The sequence below is a fragment of the Triticum aestivum genome, chromosome 7A, assembly GCF_018294505.1.
Source record: "Triticum aestivum cultivar Chinese Spring chromosome 7A, IWGSC CS RefSeq v2.1, whole genome shotgun sequence".
Classification (NCBI taxonomy): domain Eukaryota; kingdom Viridiplantae; phylum Streptophyta; class Magnoliopsida; order Poales; family Poaceae; genus Triticum; species Triticum aestivum.
The window spans coordinates 629,367,375-629,389,825 of NC_057812.1; the positions used below are offsets into that span (position 1 = coordinate 629,367,375).

General features: G+C 45.4%; 1 protein-coding gene across 1 annotated transcript; it reads right to left on the reverse strand.

Moving 5' to 3' along the window:
• Positions 1–5,656: 5,656 nt before the first annotated feature.
• Positions 5,657–11,804, reverse strand: LOC123148782 (adoMet-dependent rRNA methyltransferase spb1). Its single transcript, XM_044568266.1, has 10 exons — positions 11,171–11,804; positions 10,687–10,734; positions 10,433–10,596; positions 9,843–9,999; positions 9,703–9,764; positions 9,384–9,567; positions 9,210–9,299; positions 6,409–6,542; positions 6,174–6,297; positions 5,657–6,047 (listed from the first exon to the last, which is right to left on the reverse strand). The coding sequence occupies exons 1-10, from the start codon at positions 11,696–11,698 to the stop codon at positions 5,889–5,891; spliced, it is 1,650 nt and encodes a 549-aa protein (XP_044424201.1). The 5' UTR covers positions 11,699–11,804; the 3' UTR covers positions 5,657–5,888.
• Between the last annotated feature and the right edge of the window lie 10,647 nt (positions 11,805–22,451).

Genomic DNA, 22,451 nt, shown 5'->3' on the forward strand with positions numbered 1-22,451 from the left:
AGCTGACGTGGCGCTGGTCAATGGTGGTTTTGACCTGCGGGTGGGGCCATGATGATTAACTTAATCTAAACAGAAAATTAGCCCTATGATTAATTAGGCAGTGGGACATGCTTGGCAGTGACTCAAGGGGTGGATTAACTAAGTTCTAACGATAGGTTTAGCTGATGGCTAACCGGGGCACAGCGGACATCGCCGTCCGGCCGATTCCGGCGGAGAATGGATGCGCGCGTGGGCTCTGTGTGACCAGCGCGATGAGGCACGTAGGCTGGTTGCAGCAGCGGGTGCTGGGGTGGCTGGTGCTGGCGGCGAAAGCGAGCTGGGCGGCGGCGGCGCTCGGTGCATGCGGGCAACTGTGATGGAGCATGCAGACGAGCAAGATGAGTAGCGGGGTGGCAACCACGGGGTAGCAGAAGCTTGTTGGACAACATATGGCGGCTGGGAGAGCTTGGCAGCGACGAGCTCATCGGCAATGGCGGACGGCGGCTTCGGCCATGGCGGCTACCTTAGTTGGAGGACCAAATCGATGAAGGGGGAAGAAGGTAAATGCGTAGGAGCTCACAGTGAAGTCGTAGGGCATCTTTTCTGGCTCGAGGAGGCTCTGAAGTGCCCGAATCGACAACGGCGATCTTCGGATGCCAACGAGGAAGAAGATGGCGATTAGCATGATGCAGTGTGTCTGAGCTCGAGTTCTTCTATGGAGATGTTCAAGGCGTCTAGGAGGAGCTCCTGGACATGTTGGTGTGGCAAGAGGTGGCTGGTGGACATGAGGACAGAGGGCGGCGGCGATGGTTTCTCTCGGAGACACTCGGGAGAGAGAGCTAGAGAAGGGCAGAGGAAGTTGCAAAAGAGGGAAGAGGTAGAGGAGGTCGTGCACGTCTCTATGGCGTGAAGAAAGGCCCGGGGACGCATGGGACAATGCGAAGCATGAGGTGGCCGTTGACGCACGAACGCCCACAACGCAGCGTCCTCCAGGCGAGGGGTTGAAGACGCCCCTGCCCCTCGTTGGGTTGGGCTGGGCCGAAACATACAACAGGTAAGGCCCAGGTGCAGTAGTTCTTTTCTATTTCTTAGACTTTTTTCGAAAAAACTGACGAGTGGGACCCACCCGCAGGTCAAATACCACCTTTGACCGTGTCCATGTCAGCATCCGGTCTAGGAAAACCATCCAGGGTTTTTTTTTGTCCGGTATGGGATTGCTTAGGGGCGTAAGGGAACCAAAAAATAGATCAGGGGGTAATGTGAACTAGCAACTTTGTTCAGGATAGTAAAATGGACTTTTTTTCTTTATTTCCTTATATCATGATACATGTTTATTATTCATGCTAGAATTGTATTAACCGAAAACTTAGTACATGTGTGAATGCATAGACAAACAGAGTGTCACTAGTATGCCTCTACTTGACTAGCTCATTAATCAAAGATGGTTAAGTTTCCTAACCATAGACATGAGTTGCCATTTGATTAACGGGATCACATCATTAGGAGAATGATGTGATTGACTTGACCCATTCCGTTAGCTTAGCACTTGATCATTTAATTTACTGCTATTGCTTTCTTCATGACTCATACATGTTCCTATGACTATGAGGTTATGCAACTCCCGATTACCGGAGGAACACTTTGTGTGCTACCAAACGTCACAAGTAACTGGGTGATTATAAAGGTGCTCTACAGGTGTCTTCGATAGTACTTGTTGAGTTAGCATAGATCAAGATTCGGATTTGTCACTCCGATTGTCGGAGAGGTATCTCTGGGCCCACTCGGTAATACACATCACTATAAGCCTTGCAAGCATTGTAACTAATGAGTTAGTTGCGAGATGATGTATTACGGAACGAGTAAAGAGACTTGCCAGTAACGAGATTGAACTAGGTATTGAGATACCGACGATCGAATCTCGGGCAAGTAACATACTAATGACAAAGGGAACAACGTATGTTGTTATGCGGTTTGACTGATAAAGATCTTCGTAGAATATGTAGGAGCCAATATGAGCATCCAGGTTCCGCTATTGGTTATTGACCGGAGATGAGTCTCGGTCATGTCTACATAGTTCTCGAACCCATAGGGTCCGCATCTTAAAGTTCAATGGCGATCGGTGTTATGATTTTTTGTGTTTTGATGTACCGAAGGTAGTTCGGAGTTCCGGATATGATCACGGACATGAAGGGAATCTCGAAATGATCGAGACGTAAAGATTGATATATTGGACGACTATATTCGGACATCGGAAGTGTTCCGGGTGGTTTCAGAGAAAACCGGAGTGTCAGAGGGTTACTGGAACCCCCTCCCCCGGGAGAAATAGTGGGCCTTATGGGCCTTAGTGGAGAGAGAGGGGGTTGGCCTAGGGCAGGCCACGCGCCCCTCCCCCTCTGGTCCGAATTGGACTAGGAGAGGGGGGGCCTTTTCTTCTCCCTCTCCCCCTTCCTTTCCCCCTCCTAGTAGGAGTAGGAAAGAGGGGTGTCCTACTCCTACTAGGAGGACTCCTCCTCCTGGCGCGCCTACATGGGCCGGCCAGCCTTCCCCCCTTGCTCCTTTATATACAGGGGCAGGGGGCACCTCTAGACACACAAGTTGATCTATTGATCTCTCTCAGCCGTGTGCGGTGCCCCCCTCCACCATAATCCACCTCGATCATATCGTAGTGGTGCTTAGGCGAAGCCCTGCGTCGGTAGCATCATCATCACCATCATCACGCCGTCGTGCTGAGAAAACTCTCCTGTGAAGCTCTGCTGGATCGGAGTTCATGGGACGTCATCGAGCTGAACGTGTGCTGAACTCGAAGGTGCCATGCGTTCGGTACTTGGATCGGTCGGATCGTGAAGACGTATGACTACATCAACCGCGTTGTGCTAACACTTCCGCTTTTGGTCTACGAGGGTACGTGGACACACTCTCCGCTCTCGTTGCTATGCATCACCATGATCCTGTGTGTGTGCGTAGGAAATTTTTTTAAAATTACTACGTTCCCCAACACCCACGTGCGTCCATTTTGTGCTTACCAAAGAGACTTGTGCGGCCGGAGAGGCGAGGTGGCGTGGGCTGCAACAGTTGGATGGTAGTGTTTTTGTCTGCCCCATGAAATTGGTAAGTGCACTTTCGGGGAGGATTAGAGCAACTTCAACGCGTCGACTCAAATGGACGCCGATTTTGTTCATTTTTTGTTCGTTTGGATCGACCGTCCGCTCGGCGTCCGCCCTGTTTATCATTTGGGTCGGCAGTGCGCCAAATGCGCCGACCCATATTTACCGGTGTGGCCGGCTGACCGCCTTTTTTAACAAATATGCACACATTTTGCATAGTTTCACAAGCAAACAAAAATAGCATAGTTTTACAAGCTGAATAAAAATTAAATTGTCTCGAATACATGTGAAAAAAAGATACATCTATTGGTTGTCAACATGAGCCAACATATGCTCAACCAAATCATTTTGCAGCTACATGTGAGTTTCCCAATCACGCATTTCATGATGAAATTGGGTGAACTGTGCAAATGTTGCCGCTCATCCATGCTCAGGCACAACATTCTCGCCCTGAAACTGAAACCCTTGATCGTAGATACGTTCCAGGCGCTTATCCTCTACGATCGTATTGTGCATGATCACACAAGCAGTCATCACCTCCACAACTTGGTGCTCCAAGTCCTAGCAGAATACCGAACGATGCCCCATCGAGATTGCAGAACACCAAAGGCACGTTCGACGCCCTTCCTAGCACCCTCTTGCTCTTGGGAAAATCTTTTCCTCTTCTCTTCGACAGGGTTGGGTATTGTCTTCACAATAGTAGTCCACCGAGAATAGATATCGTCACCTAGGTAGTATCCTTTGTCGTAGTTGTGGCCGTTGATGGTAACATTCACCGGCGGGTTGTTGCCTTCAGCAAGCCTTGCAAACGCCGGCGAGCGTTGAAGCACGTTGATATCATTGTGTGATCCGGACATGCCGAAGAAAGAGTGCCAGATCCAAAGATCTTGTGAGGACAGAGCCTCAAGTATAACAGTGCAAGCCCTGACATGGCCCTTATACTACCCTTGCCAAGCAGAAGGGCAGTTCTTACACTCTCAGTGCATGCAGTCTATGCCGCCAAGCATCCCTGGGAAGCCCCTGTTAGCATTCTTCGCCAACAAGCGGGCTATATCTTGAGCAGTCGGCTCTCTCAAGTACTCAGGACCAAACACAACAATACAGTCTTGCAGAACTTGTACATGGAGGCATGTAGACTCGCTCATACGGACATACTCATCAATGAGATCACCAGGCACTCCGTATGCAAGCATCCGGATGGCTGCAGTGCATTTCTGATAAGATGAGAAGCCAATCTTTCCAAGGGCATCCTCGTTGCACTTGAAATAATTATCGTATCTGACCACCCCCTCTTTAATACGGTTGAAAATATGCCTGCCCATACGGAAACGCCGCCGAAATTTCTGATGTTTGAACAGCGGGTTGGTTGTGTCAAAGTAGTCCTTCCAAAGAAGGAAATGGCCACTCTCTCGGTTGCGATTCAACGCTAGAAGGTGCCATGGGATCAAGCCACGAAACAACGACCGCTGCCTATTAAGGTGGTCATGGACCAACACGGCAGCCAAGATCTCCTCATCATCATCACACGAGGAATCGTCGGAGTCGCAAAGGAAAATGTGGAAAAAGTACTCGTCAGCAGAGTCCATTTTGTACCTTGGCAAACTGTCAAACAGCTTGCGGGCGTCGACGAAGAAGCTGGCCGGTGAAGAGACACGCGCCTCCCTTGGACCAGCTGGCTGGCCTGGCGGCGTCAGGACAGCGGGCGTTGTCGGACGAAGGAGCTGGCCGGGCTCAGGGAGGCGGCTTCCTGCTCGCGGCGATGTCAGGGGGTGGGGTAGGAAGTTTCGGTGCCTCGGCAGCGAGGCGGTGGTGGCGGCGACGTGGGAGGTGGTGGTGTTGGGGGGTGTCGGCACCAGCTGCTGGCAGAGGCACAGGAAATGGGCGGCGAGGGCGACGGGGCAGGGACGGGCGAGGGTTTGCTCTTGATATGGGGAGGGAGAGGATTGCCAATGTACCGGTGGCTAGCGAGCCAGGAGGACTAGGCGTGCTCCGCGCGCGTTCGCTTCGTGTCCGCGCCGACGCAAATGAGGCTCAAAATTAGGTCAGGAATGGATCGGCAGCGGACAAAAAGTAGACGCGCGTCCGTTTGGGTTGGTGCATTGGGCCGACTTTTCTGTTCCCCCAATCAAAACGGACACGCGTGGACAAAATGAATCAGCAATTCAAGCTGCTCTTAGTTGTTATTTTGATGTCTAGATATAATAGTGGGTCTAATCGTGTGGCTCTAATTCTTTCAGGCCGTTGTGTGTATATTATAGATGGGGTGCGGCTAGGAAAGATAATGTTTGCTTTTTTAATAGGAGTAGAATCTGGAATCTGGTATTATCTGTTCCAATAAATAGATAATTCCAGAAGTAATAAACAGGTGTAAATTAAATAAAGTTTTGATATAATTGGAATTGTAGAAGCAAATACCAGTTTACTATACATATATATATATATATATATATATATATATATATATATATATATATACATTATAAATAGGTAAAGGTCAATGTTACATAGAGATAGAGATCTACTTCCTCGGTTCCAAAATTCTTGTTTTAAATTTGTCTAGATGCAGATGTACCTAATACTAAAACGTGACTTATTACATCCATATTTAGACAAATCTAAGACAAGAATTTTGGGACAGAGGGAGTATTTAGTAGCGTAGTTGTTGACGATTATTATTACAAACTTTAGCCTCCGTTTGATTTCGGAGAAAATTTATTGGGCTTTCCAGAGCCAGAGGGAGTACAATGTATAAAAAACAACAGCTAGCTATCTGACATGCTGGCTAGCTGGAAATTTCAGCAGGGGTCATGTTTCCAGTTCCTCTGCTTTGCCGGCCTTCTGCCTAGCTTTCCGTCGCATGCCTCCTTTCCGGCCACCAGCGCCCTTCTTCCCTTTCCCTCCTTTGGAGCCTCCACTGCCCACCCTTCTTCCCTGAGCCGACCCGCTAGACTTGTTGTCCTTCATCTGTGGATCCACCAATACCTTCCCGTTACAATCCATAATGACATGGAACCCCTTCGCAGGGCACATCATCTCTTACTATCAATCCTTCTTGGGGCTAACGATCATGTGAATTAGGGTCAATATTACCTCTGTATTGTCATAGGGATTGGTTTGCTTTGCACGTTTGCTCGGACGTCTGACTTCTCCACACTTTTTAGTCACAAAAGGCACATGAGCTTCATCGAGCGTCCCCTTGATCTGAGCGCCATACCTGGTTGTTGCTACATATCAGTGGGGTTTACAGTAATTCTTGAAAATGATATGAAGTTATATCTGACCTGTTTATTGTATTATGTGTGGGTGTACGTGTCTGAAAATTTACCTCTGTTGTTCTTGATTATAATCCATTTCCTCACCAGAGTCCTCATAAGCTTGAGTTTCTTCGTTCTCACTGTTTCTGATGTCTTCTTCCGAATCTAGCAGTGGTGACTCAACAGCTCGAAGTTCTTTTCCACCCTATAAAAAGCACAAACACAAATCTCACTGAGCTCACAAGCACAAAAATATTTAAACAAGTACTACTAGAAGCTAAAAAAGGCATGTCCTACTGGGAAGATAACATAAAAATATCATGATAGAACAAGATTCACTTCCCCAACTGTGTTACACTGCAACAAAACAGTGATCCGAGATATGGGTAAAAAGACCATATCTTCAACTCTAATGGAAAGCAGCACCCAACGCTTTGTTGAGACACCCCCAATACACGGACGTGTAAACCGTCTCTACAACACCCACCCGCACTGGAATAAGTTATCCACTATTTTAAATATTTTTATTTGAGGAAGTTATCCAAATGCCCATTAAATAGCCATCGACTTGTATGGAAGGAACTACGATCTGATCTCCTAATGAGAACCAAAAACAAATCCAGGACTTTGCAGCATCAGTGGTGGCTGGATCCATCAGTGGTGGCTGGATCCATCTCACCAGCTCCCCAGTGTTCCAGCCTCCATCAGATCACATCCATGGCACACGACAGCTTACAAGTGATCAGCTGCTGCTGTGGGCTCAAGCGTTGCACGACAGCGACGTGGAGTGATGAGCGCGTCCGGTTCAGCCGGTGCAGTTCCCACTGGAAGCGGAAGTCGGGATAGGCCTATTTGCAATTTGGGCTTTTCTAGTACTTTTGAGGTTAGTCCTCCCCATTGTGGGCCAAATTACTAAACAATAGGGGTATTTCTGTGCAAGTCAGCTGAGCACAAAACACGCAAGTCACATAAAAGTAGGAGTTTATATATGTGGCTAATTACTACTTCCAGGCTCAAGTCCATCGATTCTTTCCTTTTTTGGTTTTGATCCACTGCCTCCATCCTGATGCAATTCATCTCCCAGATGCCGATGAACATGGCGCGAGGTAGCTGCTGCAGCCTAGCAGATTCACCTCTGCAACCACAACTAGCTGATTAACTGCTGAGGACATAATAGCCTCTCAGTTTTAGTCTCAGCAGTAAATTGTTTTCCCTTTGTACTTGTACTTGTTTATCCGGATCATAAAAACTTCAAGTTATCTGCCAAAGATATTTTTAACTTGTCATCCTCACGTCCTGGTAAGAAGTAGGACACCGATAACTACCGAACGTCAGGTATGTGCACATGGCAAAATGAACGTTTTTTGTGGCAATTTATATTTGTCGAGGATGGCAACTTTAGTGGGCAAGCATGGGAAATCTGTCTTAGTTTATTTTTTGCCAGGAAATTGCCATGCTTGTAAACAAAAATTGCCATCCTCACGTCAACTAAAATTCCCATAAAAAACGTTTGCTTTGCCATGTGCACGTACCTGACATCAGGTAATTATCATTCCGAAGAAGTATCAAGTAGAACATGATATTCTTCCTTCTATTTGTTTACTTAATGTGAGAAATTATTTGCTCCGTAGTTCAATTTGATATTGGCAAAAGAATGCTTAATATTTGTACGAATTTGTTCTCAGGTTTTTAAACATTCACTCTTCTACTGTGGCAATTTCCATTGCTGTTTGTTTAATCCTTCTTTGAAGTCAGAATAGACTCGTTTGTCCAATAAATGCTGATCCCGTGTAATTAACTAAACGCTTATTTAATCACAACCAATTGTTTGTTTGTTCTTTCAGATTTATGGAGTAAAAAAAGTTTCAGCTTGAAGGAAGACAAACATAAGAAGCAGCTCAATGTGTTTCGCTTGAAGGACAAGAACAATCTGCTTGCTAGTTAAATTACTAGGTGGACTCTTTTACTTGACAGTGTAATAGGGACTGTGTAAGTGTAACCATGCTCATGCTCGAGTGTAATTGCAATAACATTTCACAAGGAATAAAAATGTGGGCTTTTGCTACACTTGCATATGACGATTATATTTATTTATTCAATGACAATTACAACACCTTTGATACCGGCGGTACATGCCCTCCACTACCCAATGCATATACTTTTTAACTCAAATTGTGAATGTATTTTCAAATTCAAGCAGATTGATTTGAATTTGAGTTTGCCATGTCTATCAACCGATTCTACGGTTGTCAAACCCATCTCAAATGTTGAGACGGAGGCTATGGCAACACCTTACACGGGCGCAAAAACCATATCTAGCATCTGTAGCCAGAGTTTTACCCGTTGCTACATTAGTATAAAACCGCCTCAATCGACTATTTTTGCTGTAATATTTGACTATAATCCTATATACCTAAATAGTCCATACCCACTACCTCTATTATCTTAACATGCACACATGCCACCTCATCAAAGGCCCACCACAACATGCATGAGAAAGTTTTCCATTATTAGTTGATCCCATGCACACATCCCACACCAGCACACATGCCACCTCATCAAAGGTCCACTCAACATGCATGGGAAAAAGTTTTCCATTATATTATGCCACTTATATTAAAAATATTTTATGATTACACAATAATCAAATACAATATATGATTTGTTTTAAAATTTAGTTCATATATTAGTAATTCAACTATGCATGTTTCATACAATCAAATCACTAAAATATATTGCAATCAATTCCCGCAGCAACGTGCAGGGTATTCTTTAGTTATAATAAAGGCTTAATGCCGAAGAGAAAACTTCAGGAGCAGGAATGTTGCAGATGCAAAGATAGACAAATAGGACTATGTAAACAGCAAGATACCTCAATAGCACAAGTAGGGAACAAGTCAGGATCACCATAACCATCTTCTGCAGCATCAATTTGCATTCCCGATGCCTCGTGTGCTTTACCCTGGAATGAAGAGACATATAGCAGACAATTAAATTAATCCCACATCGCAGCAAATATTACAATTACATTTCATAACGGCAATACCCTTGCATGAGGCCTTGATTGACACTTCACTCTCATTCTCTTTCTATCAAAAACATTCTTCAAATCTTCCACTTCATGTAAAACTTGGTCACCTTCTCTGCCCTTGTTGTCCGTCGCAGTCCCATCAGTCCTTGGTGTCACCTGTGAACATGATGACAGTGCTTTCCTTACGCGCATGCGCCATCTAACATTGTAAATCAATTTTGTATGAGGTTGACAGGACCAATTTCTGTGGACGCGTAACTAATAGACATGTTTGGATAATCATAATCTAGAAGTAAATTACAAGATAGAAAAGGAACTGAAGAAAGATACTTACTCCAAGAGATGATTGTAGCCATTTTCACGTAGCACAAACAAATATTCACAGAGTTGTTTTATCTGCTAGACAGCAAAGGTACAAGCAACCAGGGTCATAACTAAGACAGAAGAGAAGCTAGGCAGGCAATACTCCACTACCTCATCTGTAGTAAGCTCATGATTCTTGATAGGCAGAGATGCTGGATCGTCACATGAAATTGTCAAAAAGGAACCAAGAAACTCTAGTGGTGTCTGGGCCTCAGACCATATAAAATCTGATGCTAGACCAGTTTTCCAGAATTCTGTGCTTTCCTGCCTACGTAAATAGTATATGATACAAATTTAGAACAGTGTACCTCCCACCAAACTGTACTACAATTCAAACTTTGAAAGTACAGATCCTGAAGAAAAGAACAGCAATGCCAGCTATTTTTAATGCCTATTTACTGCTCTAAAATAATCATGGTTAACTGCTTTTCTGACTTTACAAATAAGCTCATCCTCCCTCTCCCTCTCACTCTCCCTCTATGTCAGATGGCGCACAACATTCTATTGATGCCACAAAGGTATGGCGGAGACCATATGACAAAGTACATTGTGAGGCAAGCCAACACCTTCGCGTGGAAGCGTCATACCTTTGCAGCAGCCAGCAACAATATTGTGACAAACGATATCACATAACATAAGCCACTAAGATATGCAAAAAAAAAAATACAAATTCCAGTAATGATGTGGGAAAAAATACCTACCGCTTGCTCTTCTCTGCATCCACACTCAGCAAGTGCAGGTGCTTCAAATCAAGAAGTTCTGGTTGAATATTTGCAGGGGCTTTATATCTCAGACAGATAACATAAATTTCAGCAGGCGTGGACCGACTTGCTACAGGTCTACTCAGATGAACACGCTCAAATAGCTGTAAATGGGTACATTTGATGCATTAATAGCAACTTGTATAAAATAACTAGCAAAACAAACACTTTAAAAACCTGTGATCAAAACACACCTGTTTCAGGCAGAACATTATAGCCTTGTAATCTTGACACCTGAAGAACTATTGAAGAGAATAAAAACTGATTTGAGATGTGCACTTCACACAGGGGAACAACATCAAGAGTCATAATTTGCATCATAACGGATTGAAGAACTGATGGAGATTAAGAAAATGAGTGTTGCAAGAAGGCATCAACATAAAAACGATCTACCTCCGTAACTCCTTTTTTCAGTTCAAATTGAATGGTAAAAATGTCTTAAATTTAGTTACGGAGGTAGTACCAAGAAGCTACCAGAAAAAATATGATCCACTATGTTTATCACACTAGGTAAAGTACTGATCCACCATGAAAGCTTAGTTACACTAGCTAATATATCCGATAAACTTTTACTACATATAAATACTGCAAAACACGTAAAAAGCATATTTATCACATGTTCGTGTAAGAAGCCTCACATCATGAATTCACCCCGCAAAACAAATACACCATTCATACCTTGGTGATGAAGGTGCCATTGGGGGCGAGGAACATGGTAGCTAGGCGCACGGCGTCCATGACAAGCGCTGACTGCGTGGCTGTGGCCTCCTGCGCAGCCGATGCACTGGTGCCACCACACACGGAACGATTTCCTCCCTTTTTCTTTCGTCCAACACCGTCGTGGAGGACGACTTCAAATGACGCGACGCCCCTCGAGTCCATGAGCCGCCGCACGGCGGCGCCGCACCTGGCACTGGCAGTTATGTCTTCCTTGAGAGAGAGAGCGCCGCGGATGGGGCGGATGGGCGCGAGGTCGACGCCGACGACGAAGGCGCCGGGGGCGGCGCGGCTGACGGCCACCTGGACCCACCCCCCAGGCGCGGCGCAGAGATCAAGCACCGCGCGAGCCGTCGGGAGAAAACGGAAGAGCGTGTCGAGCTGGAGCAGCTTGAAGGCCGCGCGACTCCGGTACCCTTGCTCCTTCGCAAGGAGGTCGAACTTGTCCTGCGGCCGCTGTTTCCCGTTGTTCCCCGCATCCATGGGCATGGCTGACGCCGCCGCCGCCGCCGCCGGCGAGAATTCTCAATGGGAGGAGAGCTGCGAACTAGGGCTAGCTTCATTCGGGCCGGGCTTGATTTCTGTTTTTTTTTTCTTTCGATGCAGGCCGCTTCGCTCATTTTGTCCTGAGCTTTGGAGTCGGTTAAACCGCATCGGCCTCGTGGGCTTGAGTTCTTTAAGACTACCCAATAATATAGGTAGTAACATCACACATATCTAAATAAAATAAATGATGTGGCAAGCAATAAATAAAGAAAAAGAATTATGTGGTAACATAGCTAGTATGAGTAACATATCAAAATAAAATGAGTCTATAACCTAATAAATGAAGTGTTGCATGTTATGATATATATGTTACTCTCCACTATAAAGGTAGTAACATAGAGTAGTAACACGGACATGTTACTACTCTATGTTACTGCCCATTATGGCTAGTCTAAATTTAGAGGGGAGTCACGCGCTGCCGAAATCTGGGACGCCCACACACTGCGCATCAAGATTACTACTTAATATAGGCATTTATTACTAAAAAAAACTTAATATAGGCATTTATGATATACAATAATTTCTATCCAGTAATGTATATGAATGCGCAGAGGTATACTAGTAGGCAGGGTGTGGGACAGTATCATTTATTTCGTATGCGTACGTCGTCCAGTAGTTGCAGGTTAGTTTCATCCTCGATTCGACCCTTTGGATTCAATTCCTTGTTGGACATGTATGTGCTGACTTCTGTTTTTTCTGCGTGACATTAGAATGTTGGTGGAGAGTTCTGGATTGAGTTGTTCATTGAGATCATTGGACTTGACGGTTTACCTAGATTGGATTCGTTGGAGATTAGACAAGAAACAGACCTGGATCCTGATGAGGGTAAAGAGCCAAGAATGCCTGAAAGTTATATAGCTCTAGATGATAAGCTTGGGTAGGTTAGAAGGTACTTTCATATGATTTTTGAATTCAAACGATCTCCACTACAATATTGTACTTTTATCTAAATGTGTGATGCTCGGTTGGATGAAGAAAGAAGCGGAAGCTTATTAATTTCTAAGGACGCCTAGGACTGGCAGCATACCATGTTGAGCAGCTACGCTTGATAAATAACACAATGACTTCATGCTGGGTGAATTGACAGCCTGCAAGCATTAAACACTAACTGCACGTGAATTAAACATCTGTCAACCGCATGTGACCGTTTATGGCTGTTTTGCTAGGAACAGTTAATTATGTCATGTCCTTGATACTGATTGTATGAAAAGATGGAGATTTATAATATACTATATACGAATGATTACCGGTTGTGACCAAGACAAGCAAGTGCTATGGATCTTAAGTACAACGTTGCAAAGCTCAATTATTAGTGGACAACCCATAAACACACGCTGCCTACGTGGTAGGTGAAGAAGCAGCACTTACTAGGAGATGCATAGGGGAATGATGACAAAACGTAAATACTACTAGGTACGTAGTGGTTCGTCGATGATCTGGTGAGTGCGCTGCTGAATTTAGGCAACAACGACGATCCTTGTACAGGAAATAAGTTTCAGTTGTTGTGGACGAAGAGCACGGTTGTAACACCCCGATAATCATGTTACAGTAATCTCCCCCTAATGATGCCATGTCATCCCCTTTTTACTAAGCCAATGGTCACTTGATCAAAATTCAAGTCAAACTCAAATATAAAATAAAGTAAAAATAATATTTGTCCCGACTGCAAAATAAATGTTCGCTGGATTGAAAATATTCACTAACTATTTTTCATGAAGAAACCAACATAATTTGAATTCCCCAAATGTCTCTAAGAATATTTAAAGTGGGCAACACGTAACTTGGCCATTTTTGAATTCTAAAAATAATTATCCTTTTCCAAATATTCTAGAGACTTGTGTGTGGCTCAATAATCTTGCCCTGGAATTTTATGCAAAGTTTCATAATTAACAGAATTCGTTTGATCACTAAACTTTTTAGAGGACATAGCTACTTATAATTTTTTTAAAGAAACAAAAAGAACCATGGTACATGTTTGGCCAATTAGCAAAACTAGGATGCCCAGCCCATCTCCCCTCGCCTACTACCTCCTGTACACGGGGGGGTCGTGGCGACCATCCAGGCCGCCATGGCCACCGTTGGTGCCGTGGAGGCCATCCCACGGCTCCTCTGGTGTATAAGGAGGCCACCCCGAGCCCCCGTGCAACCCTAGCTTCGATTCCCTCTCTCCCTCGCGCCGTTTCCCTCTACCGCGTGCACACCCGAGGCACCATCCTCATGACCCCCTTCGTCATCGCGGCCACCGACCTCCCCTTCGCCTGAGTTCATGTTCAGGAGCCTCCCCGTCCTCGTCTCCTTCGCCTACGTGCTCTGAATCGAGCCGGGTCGCGCCGTACGCCCGGGATCGAGCCGTCTTCCCCGCGTTCGGTCGCTGCTGCCCCGCCCCGGATCTCCTCCCCCAGCGCTCCCCGGCCTCCCGAGCACGTCATCAAGAACCGCTGTGAGGCCCTCGTCCAATTCCCCTTCTTTACCACTTAGAATCCGTGCCGTAGCAGTTGCCCTTGAGCTCGCTCGGAGCTCCGCGTGCCCGCTCGCCTCTGGCCGTGCTCACAACGCCTAGCCCGCGACCTGGGTTCCCCCTACCGTACCCGCGCGCCCAAGCCATCCCCTGGCCGTGTCCGCCTGGGCGTGGTGCGACGGCCGCGCGACCGTGCTACCGCGCTCTCGGCCACCCTGTGCTGCTGGCTATTACTGCCGCCCCTTGCTCGTAAGCTACTGCCGCTATGTTGCTTGCTGTTGCTACTGTCGTTGTACTGCTGTTGGATGCCCCTTGTGCCGTCGCTGTTGTTTGCCGCTGCCGCCGCTGCTTGCTGCGTCGCTCCTGTTGCTGCCGCTACTGTCCGTCGATGCCGCCGTTGCTACGGCCAGCTATGGCCGAGCTGTGTGTGTGTGTGTGTGTTTTGCGTGGTGTGTGTGCGTGCAGCTGGCCATGGCCGTGTGCGCCCGTGTGTTGTGTGGGTGTCTTGAGCAGCGTGGTGTGTGTGCGTGCAGTGTGGTGTGTGTGTGCGCCATGCGTGTGGCCGGCTGGGCTATGCCGAGTAATGGCTGGCCTATTAGATTAGTCTAGGATTAGGTATGTTAGTTGAATCGCTTAATTAGTATAATGTGTGGATGACATATGGGTCCACCTAGTTAGATTAGATAATCTTTTTGGAAATTAATAAAACAGTGACATGCGGGCCACCACCTCCACTTTTGACCAGTCAAGTTGACTTGGTCAATTTGGGTTAAAATTAATTACAAAATTTCAGAATACTAATAAAACTTTGGAAATTAATATAAAATAAATTATAACTCGGATGAAAATACTTTGTACATGAAAGTTGCTCAGAACGACGAGACGAATCTGAATACGCCCTCTGTTCGTCTATCACACGTCTCTAGCATAGCAAACATTAAACTTTTCCCCTCCGGTTCATCTGTCTCACAGACGTTCGGAACTGGGAAAATTTTCCCGAATATTATCCTCCTTCACCAGTATCGCCTAGCGCTGCGTTAGAACACCTCTAGCACCGCTTATTATCTTGTTATATGTTGCTGTTCTAAGAATGATCATGATGCCCTCATGTCCGTATTTTACTTTATCAACACCTCTATCTCTAAACATGTGGACATATTTTTTCGATTTCGGCTTTCGCTTGAGGACAAGCGAGGTCTAAGCTTGGGGGAGTTGATACGTTCATTTTGCATCATGCTTTTATATCGATATTTATTGCATTATGAGCTGTTATTAAACATTATGTCACAATACTTATGTCTTTTCTCTCTTATTTTAGAAGGTTTACATGAAGATGGGGAATGCCAGCAGCTGAAATTCTGGGCTGAAATAGGAGCAAATATTAGAGACATATTCCGCACATCTCCAAAAGTCCTGAAACTCTACGGGAATTATTTTAGAATATATAAAAAATATTGAGCGAAGAAAGTACCAGAGGGGGGCCACCCATCGTCCTCGAGGGTGGGGGCGCGCCCTACACCCCTGGCGCGCCCCCTGCCTCATGGGCCCCCTGGTGGCCCTCTGATGCCCATCTTTGGCTATATGGAGTCTTTCGTCGAGGAAAAAATCATAAGCAAGTTTTCGGGATGAAACTCTGCCGCCACGAGGCGGAACCTTGGTGGAACCAATATAGGGCTCCGGCGGAGCTGTTCTGCCGGAGAAACGTCCCTCCGGGAGGGGGAAATTGTCACCATCGTCATCACCAACGATCCTCTCATCGGGAGGGGGTCAATCTCCATCAACATCTTCATCAGCACCATCTCATCTCAAATCCTAGTTCATCTCTTGTATCCAGTTTTTGTATCCAAACCTCAGATTGGTACCTGTGGGTTGCTAGTAGTGTTGATTACTCCGTGTAGTTGATGCTAGTTGGTTTACTTGGTGGAAGATCATATGTTCAGATCCATTATGCATATTAATACCCCTCTGATTATGAACATGAATATGCTTTGTGAGTAGTTACGTTTGTTCCTGAGGACATAGGAGAAGTCTTGCTATAAGTAGTCATGTGAATTTGGTATTCGTTCGATATTTTCATGAGATGTATGTTATCTTTCCTCTAGTGGTGTCATGTGAACATTGACTACATGATACTTCACCATTGTTTGGGCCTAGAGGAAGGCATTGGGAAGTAATAAGTAGGTGATGGATTGCTAGAGTGACAGAAGTTTAAACCCTAGTTTATGAGTTGCTTCGTAAGGGGCTGATTTGGATCCATATGTTTCATGCTATGTGTCGTGGAATTGTCACGGCGGATGTCCTTAGTGTTAGGACTTTAGTCGCGAGGCCAACGCATCTATGTGGTAGCTTGAGAGGGGTTGAGCGGGACGAGAGACGCGATGTTTTACTCAGGTTCGGCCCCTCACGGTGGAGGTAAAAGTCTACATCCTGCTTCATTGATATTGATGGTGGTGGTCACAATTACATAGGTGCTCTAACTCGAGAGCTATTGTCTAAACCTAACTTGTCCAACTTGTGAAATTTGTGAATCTTGTCCCTCTTGAGGTGCCCTGCCCCTCCTTATATATGTTGAAGGGGCAGTTTACATGACTAGTCCTATTAGAATTAGGATTACTCTACTATAAGTGGAATCCTAGTCTTGCTTCCTTTGTAAGGAAATATTCCTTATGCTTTCCTCTTAAGCCGACCCACCATAATACGAGTCGACCTTCCATGAACCGTCTGCTTGGGCCACCGGGTCTTGTTGCTCCTCTGTTCCACCGGCCGGGTCACCAATGAGTCACCTGGCTCGGCCGGGTCATCAGTGAGTGGAGAGATCCGGGCGGTCACTTAGTGAGTCGCCAAGTCAGGGCGGGTCACCAGTGAATCGCCAAGTCCGGCCAGGTCATACCGCGGGGTATATCCCCGACATTAGCCCCCAGTTTAATTTGGATTTATCCATGTTAAACTGATCCTGCAAAATAAACACAAGAACAAATTTGACAGGTTGTGATCCGGGTTAAAAATTCTTGTAAGTCGGCACCTGGTCATCTTTAAGTCCTTGTCATTTCCTTCTTGATACATGCCCATGAACTCATAGCAAATCTCCTTTAGTAGATATGTTTAAACTTTGTGAATGCAAAAAATCCAGATACTTTTTTTGAAAAATCCGGGTCAATAGGCCAGCTTCAGAGTCAATTTGCTGACATTGGTCTCTTGTAGAGAAATATTGTAAGAAATAATCCACTTGAATCGGCTTCCAAAGCGCCGGCTTAAAAAATATTGGTCTTGAAATAATCATCTGACTTTCAGCCGGCTTGTAGAATTTTGCCGGTTTATCATTGCCAAAATATCCGGTTTGTAAATATTGATAGTACCGGGTCATAATTATTGCCGACGTCGGGTCATAGTTATTGGTGACGCCGGGTCAATCTGGTTTATTCAAAATTGAGAATTTGAAGATTTTTTTCCTTATATCCATATTACCTGTAGCCCCCAAGTCTTGAGCAGAAACAAAGTGATGACTTAAGACTTGTTTCAATATAAATACTGCCACTTTGAAGAAATTCATGTTGTTCATCTTAGTCACTAGTAAAGACTGAATACTCCATATATGTAGCCCCCAAGTGCCGGGTTGTCATGCTTGCAGCAACCTGGGACTTGTAATTGCCTTATACTCATAAAAAACTTCAACCGGTGTAGCCCCCAAGGACCGGGTCATTATGCAATAATGAGCAGGGACTTTATAAATATGATCATATAGACTTGAACAACAACGTATAGCCCCCAAAGGCCGGCTCAGTAAGATAATATTGAGCTGGGACTTTATATACTTCTTTTAAAAAGAACATCATATGATGTAACCCCCATTATGGGGCTTAAACCCACGTCCACAAGGTTAAGAGCTTTGTGCTTTACCAAGTGAGCAGTGGACCCTTCAATATAATGGAATAAAACTTGTGTACCTTAAATTATTGACAGGAGCAATTGGTTGCCCCCAAGGGCCGGCTCATTTAAAATGTGATGAGTCGGGTCTTTAATAAGTTGAGCAAAAAATGACTTTGCATTAGCCCCCAAGTGCCATGGTGCATGCTGGCAGTGACATGGGACTTGCATATTTGATGTAATCTCAATTTGAATAATGTAGCCCCCAAGTGTCGGGTCGTAAGCCTGCAGCAACTCGGGACTATTCCTTTCATTGTAGAATAAATCATATCCATTGATAAAATACTAGCCATTACGCTGAAGCGACTTTGAAAACCTCAGTCATAATATTATTTACTGATAACCATAATAAAAGTCCAGCCATGTTGGCTATTAAAGATTTGAATAACCCGGTTTGAAAACCTCAATCATTCAATATCATAATGAAAATCCAGCCAAATTTGGCTATTTAAAGATTCAATACCTTATCTGTTGACAAGTAAATCCGGAGTTTTAGATACCCGGCGACTCTTGGCCGATGGCGATTTAATATGCCTCCATTGTAAGCCGGAATTTTTATAACCCGGCGGCTTATAGTCTTTGAGAAAATCAATAATTGATAACCCTTTTGAGATACCAATTTCAATCTTTGATGACGGGCTGGAACTTAATCCTTTATGTAAATCATAGCTCTGTAAATCCTGCACAGAGTTTAAACAATATATGCCCTGGCGACTTAACGTCAAAAGCCAGGGCGGGTAACTACTCAAATGTAGTCTTATCCTGCCCACAAGTAAATAACAAGATCCCTTGGCGGTTTACGGCAGGGCGGGTCATAATACCCCACATATAACCAATGTAATATTGAATTTGTACTGCTGGTTTACATGACCTGTGCAGTAAGGGTGATAACCCAATCCTTAGAAGCCAAAACTTCCAAATATATGATGATTGTCACATGCTGGCGACTTATCGTCAAAAGCCAAGCCAGGTTGAAACGAAACCACACTTATATGCTTCAGATATGAGCAAAAAGTATCAAAACCCAAAAGATTGTTTGCAAAAACTTAAACCAAATAAAAATCGAGGCTTCTAATTTGAATACGATCAGTAAACCGTTCCAAAGGGGTTAAGCTAGGATTCGAATATGATCATGTAGCCCCCAGTGGCTTTGGCGTTGCGCCGATCAAGAGGGTGCCGACAGCTATGTTCTCTTTGGTTCGAATACGACCTATGTTTGAACAGGAAGCCCCCAAATGACCTTGAGAGGTTTTTAACGACCCTGATTCGAATACGATCCAAGTCGGACCCAAAAGGGGTTAAGCTATGATTCGAATACGATCAAGAAGCCCCCTAGTGAGTTTGGCAGTGTGCCGATCAAGAGGGTTACGACAGCCATGTTCTCTTTGGTTTGAATACGACCTATGTTTGAACAGGAAGCCCCCAAGTGACCATAATAAGGTAAGACGTAAGGCATGATACCAATATTTGAACCGCGCATCATGGCAGCAAGTTCTCTTTGGCAACTTTTAATTTTTCTGAGAACTCGAATCTTGCGAGAGATTAATTCTTTTTTAACCGGAACTTTAAACCGGATTTGAAATCTTCAAAACTTTGTGGGAGACAGATTGTCCTTGAGCCGGATGTTTGAACCGGATTTGAGAGCTTCGTAGCTTTGCAGGAGAGAGATGTCTCTTGAATCGGATTTTAAACCGGAATCTTTATCTTGAACCGACAATTTTTTGACGGCCTTTAAATTTTCATCAATATGGCGGTGTCCTCCGGAACCGGGTTATCATTCCCTCCAATGACCCGGAGTTTCCGAGTCATGTCATTGTAGCCCCCGAGCCTTAAGACTATTCGAGGAGTTGACTTGAGAGTCTCCATATTTGACCGTGGTATAAACCGATATGAGTTATTCAACATCTTAATGATATAACTTGCCCTGCACTGGAGAACTTGCAAGCCAGAGTAATTGCTCTTTTAAATAAAGCAATAAAAAATATACTGGATGGATCTTACCTGACATATCAGGCCAAAATTTATCCGCCACAGAGTTGATGATCAGTTGACCACCACGATGAAGCGGCATGGTGAACCGTGCGAACGGGCAAGTTAGCCGCATTATGTTGATATACACCAAACCGCGGAGGCAGACAGAAAAAACAACCGCAACATTAGAGGTAGTATGGACACAGGTGAGTCGCTACCGCTCTTGCAGTGACCAAATATCCTTCATAAATAATATCATAACCCGGAGTAATTGTTCTCAAAAGGAAAAAGTTGACACGTGATAGTTAAAATAGTCTGGACAGATGTCACCTGATGTATTTATGATCCTCAGCGGTGTTCGTTAGTCAACCCGGCACGTTGAATAGGCCGAACCACAGGGCGGACAGTAAAAATGACCGCAACATCAGAGGAGGCATGGACAGATGAGTCGGTCGCAGTGTTGTAAGCCGGTGCGGACGCGTGAACTGCCACGAGAGCAGATGAGCGAGTCGTCCGTGGCGTTGTAAAGCGACACGGACGGGTGAGTCGGCCACAACATTGTAAGCTGGTGTGGGAGTCCGTTGAGTAAGAACGACCACCTGTGCGGATGGATGTTGGCACGCCTCCATCTTTGTGGTATAATACCGCTTTCTAATAAACAATTCTTTTGCATATAAAACACAGCAGGGCAAAGTAGTTTTGCTCGGATGAATTAATATGCGCTTAAAAATAAAGTAAATAACACCTGGTTTTTGTCGGAGGTCGATCCAGTTGTGATAACAAGACGACCATAAAAATTAGCCGGTAGGTACAGTCAGCCGCGGCATTGCAAATGGTGCCGTCGGAAAAATCAATCACAAGTGCAGTAAGCCGTGCGGACGGCGAGTCAATTGCGCGTACGGTCCAGGTTAATTGATGTAAACGACTTGCACACATTCGTTCACCGGATAGTATGGCACGGACGAAACGCCGGTACAAGAATATTGCCAGTGCGCTCCATATCCGCAGTATAACGCCTCATCTGAGGTGAACAATTGTCTGCGAAACAATATTACATGCCAAGTAATTGTTCTTAGACAAATTAAAATACTAATAAAATATAGAGGAAAGATATCACATGATGTATTTTGATGAAAGATATCACAAGGCCACAGGGGCGACTCAACCAGAGGCGGGTCATCTGCGGAGAGGTTAAACGGGTTGAAACAAAATGATGCTTGGCAACGGCAACGGCAGGGCCGCGAGAGACGGCCACAAGAGGCGGCTCACTGGAGACCGCGACAACGACTTGCCGGCAGTGGCTACGGCCGGGTCGCATGGATGCAGCCAGCAACGCGACTTGCCCGGGCGCGCGGGCGGCTTAAATTGTCAAAGATGGGCGGCTCGGGCCGGTCGCAGTACATCCGCTTCCGGGTCGTCGATTTCTTTTCCCATATGTATTGTAGCATATAATATCCACCCTTGGCAGAAGTGAAAACGCGACGGCTCAGGCGCAGTTATGGCAGAGGCGAGCCCCTGGAGATTTTGACTCGCCGTTGTTTGTTGATGTAACACCTGAGAGTATCTCCTGCGCAGATGTAGTAAGAAAGAACAAAATCTGAATCACCAGTAACCTTCATGTTTAACAGACTTCTCCAAAATCAATCAGTACATATGTACTAGTACTTGAGGATGTGCCCCACGTTTCCACTAGTATTTGAGGATGTGCTACTTCACCCAAGAGATAGTGACTGCCTGAGTACTTGACCCACACAATTTTTCCTTGATGGGAGTGGATCACGAATCGAGGAGCAGCATCAGTCAGCCGGTCAGGTATGCACGCGACGCTGCGTCCATACACCAAGGAAGCAAAAGTCTCTCGGGCCTTGATCCGCCCGAGAAAAAGAATACGCAGTCGTGCATCCAAACCTGGCCGGCGCATAGTCCGTTTTGGTGACGCGGGGTCGTGGAAAGGCGAGGAATTGATGCAGCAGCCTAGCAGGGTTGAAGTCGGCGGGTCATGGCCTCGGTGGTTCAGCGGGAGCCCACAGCGATGCAAAGCAAAGTTGGCCGGCCGTGGTAGAAACGATGATTTTAGAAAGCCGGCTGCGAGACGGAGGCAACATACCACCAGGCAAAACCAGTACTAGCATTTAGTAATCCTCAGCTCCCAACGCTGCAACTAGCACTTAATTAATATTTGTTTGATCTCCCAGATCGAATGGTACTAGGATTGTCCGTTTGTGGCATACCAATACTAGTTGGCTTCTCCACCACGATGAGTATATCCAAATAGCACAGCAGATCGCCTTTGGTTCGCCTCCAGCCGCCGCTTTACGAGAATACCTTGCTGAAAACCGCTTA

Coding starts and splice junctions, on each gene's coding strand:
- LOC123148782 (XM_044568266.1), bottom strand. CDS start 11,698: ATGCCCATGGATGCGGGGAACAACGGGAAACAGCGGCCGCAGGACAAG. Junction 6,543..9,209: donor TCCCTACTTGTGCTATTGAG/GTATCTTGCTGT, acceptor TGCTTTTTATAG/GGTGGAAAAGAACTTCGAGC. Junction 6,298..6,408: donor TATAATCAAGAACAACAGAG/GTAAATTTTCAG, acceptor AGCAACAACCAG/GTATGGCGCTCAGATCAAGG.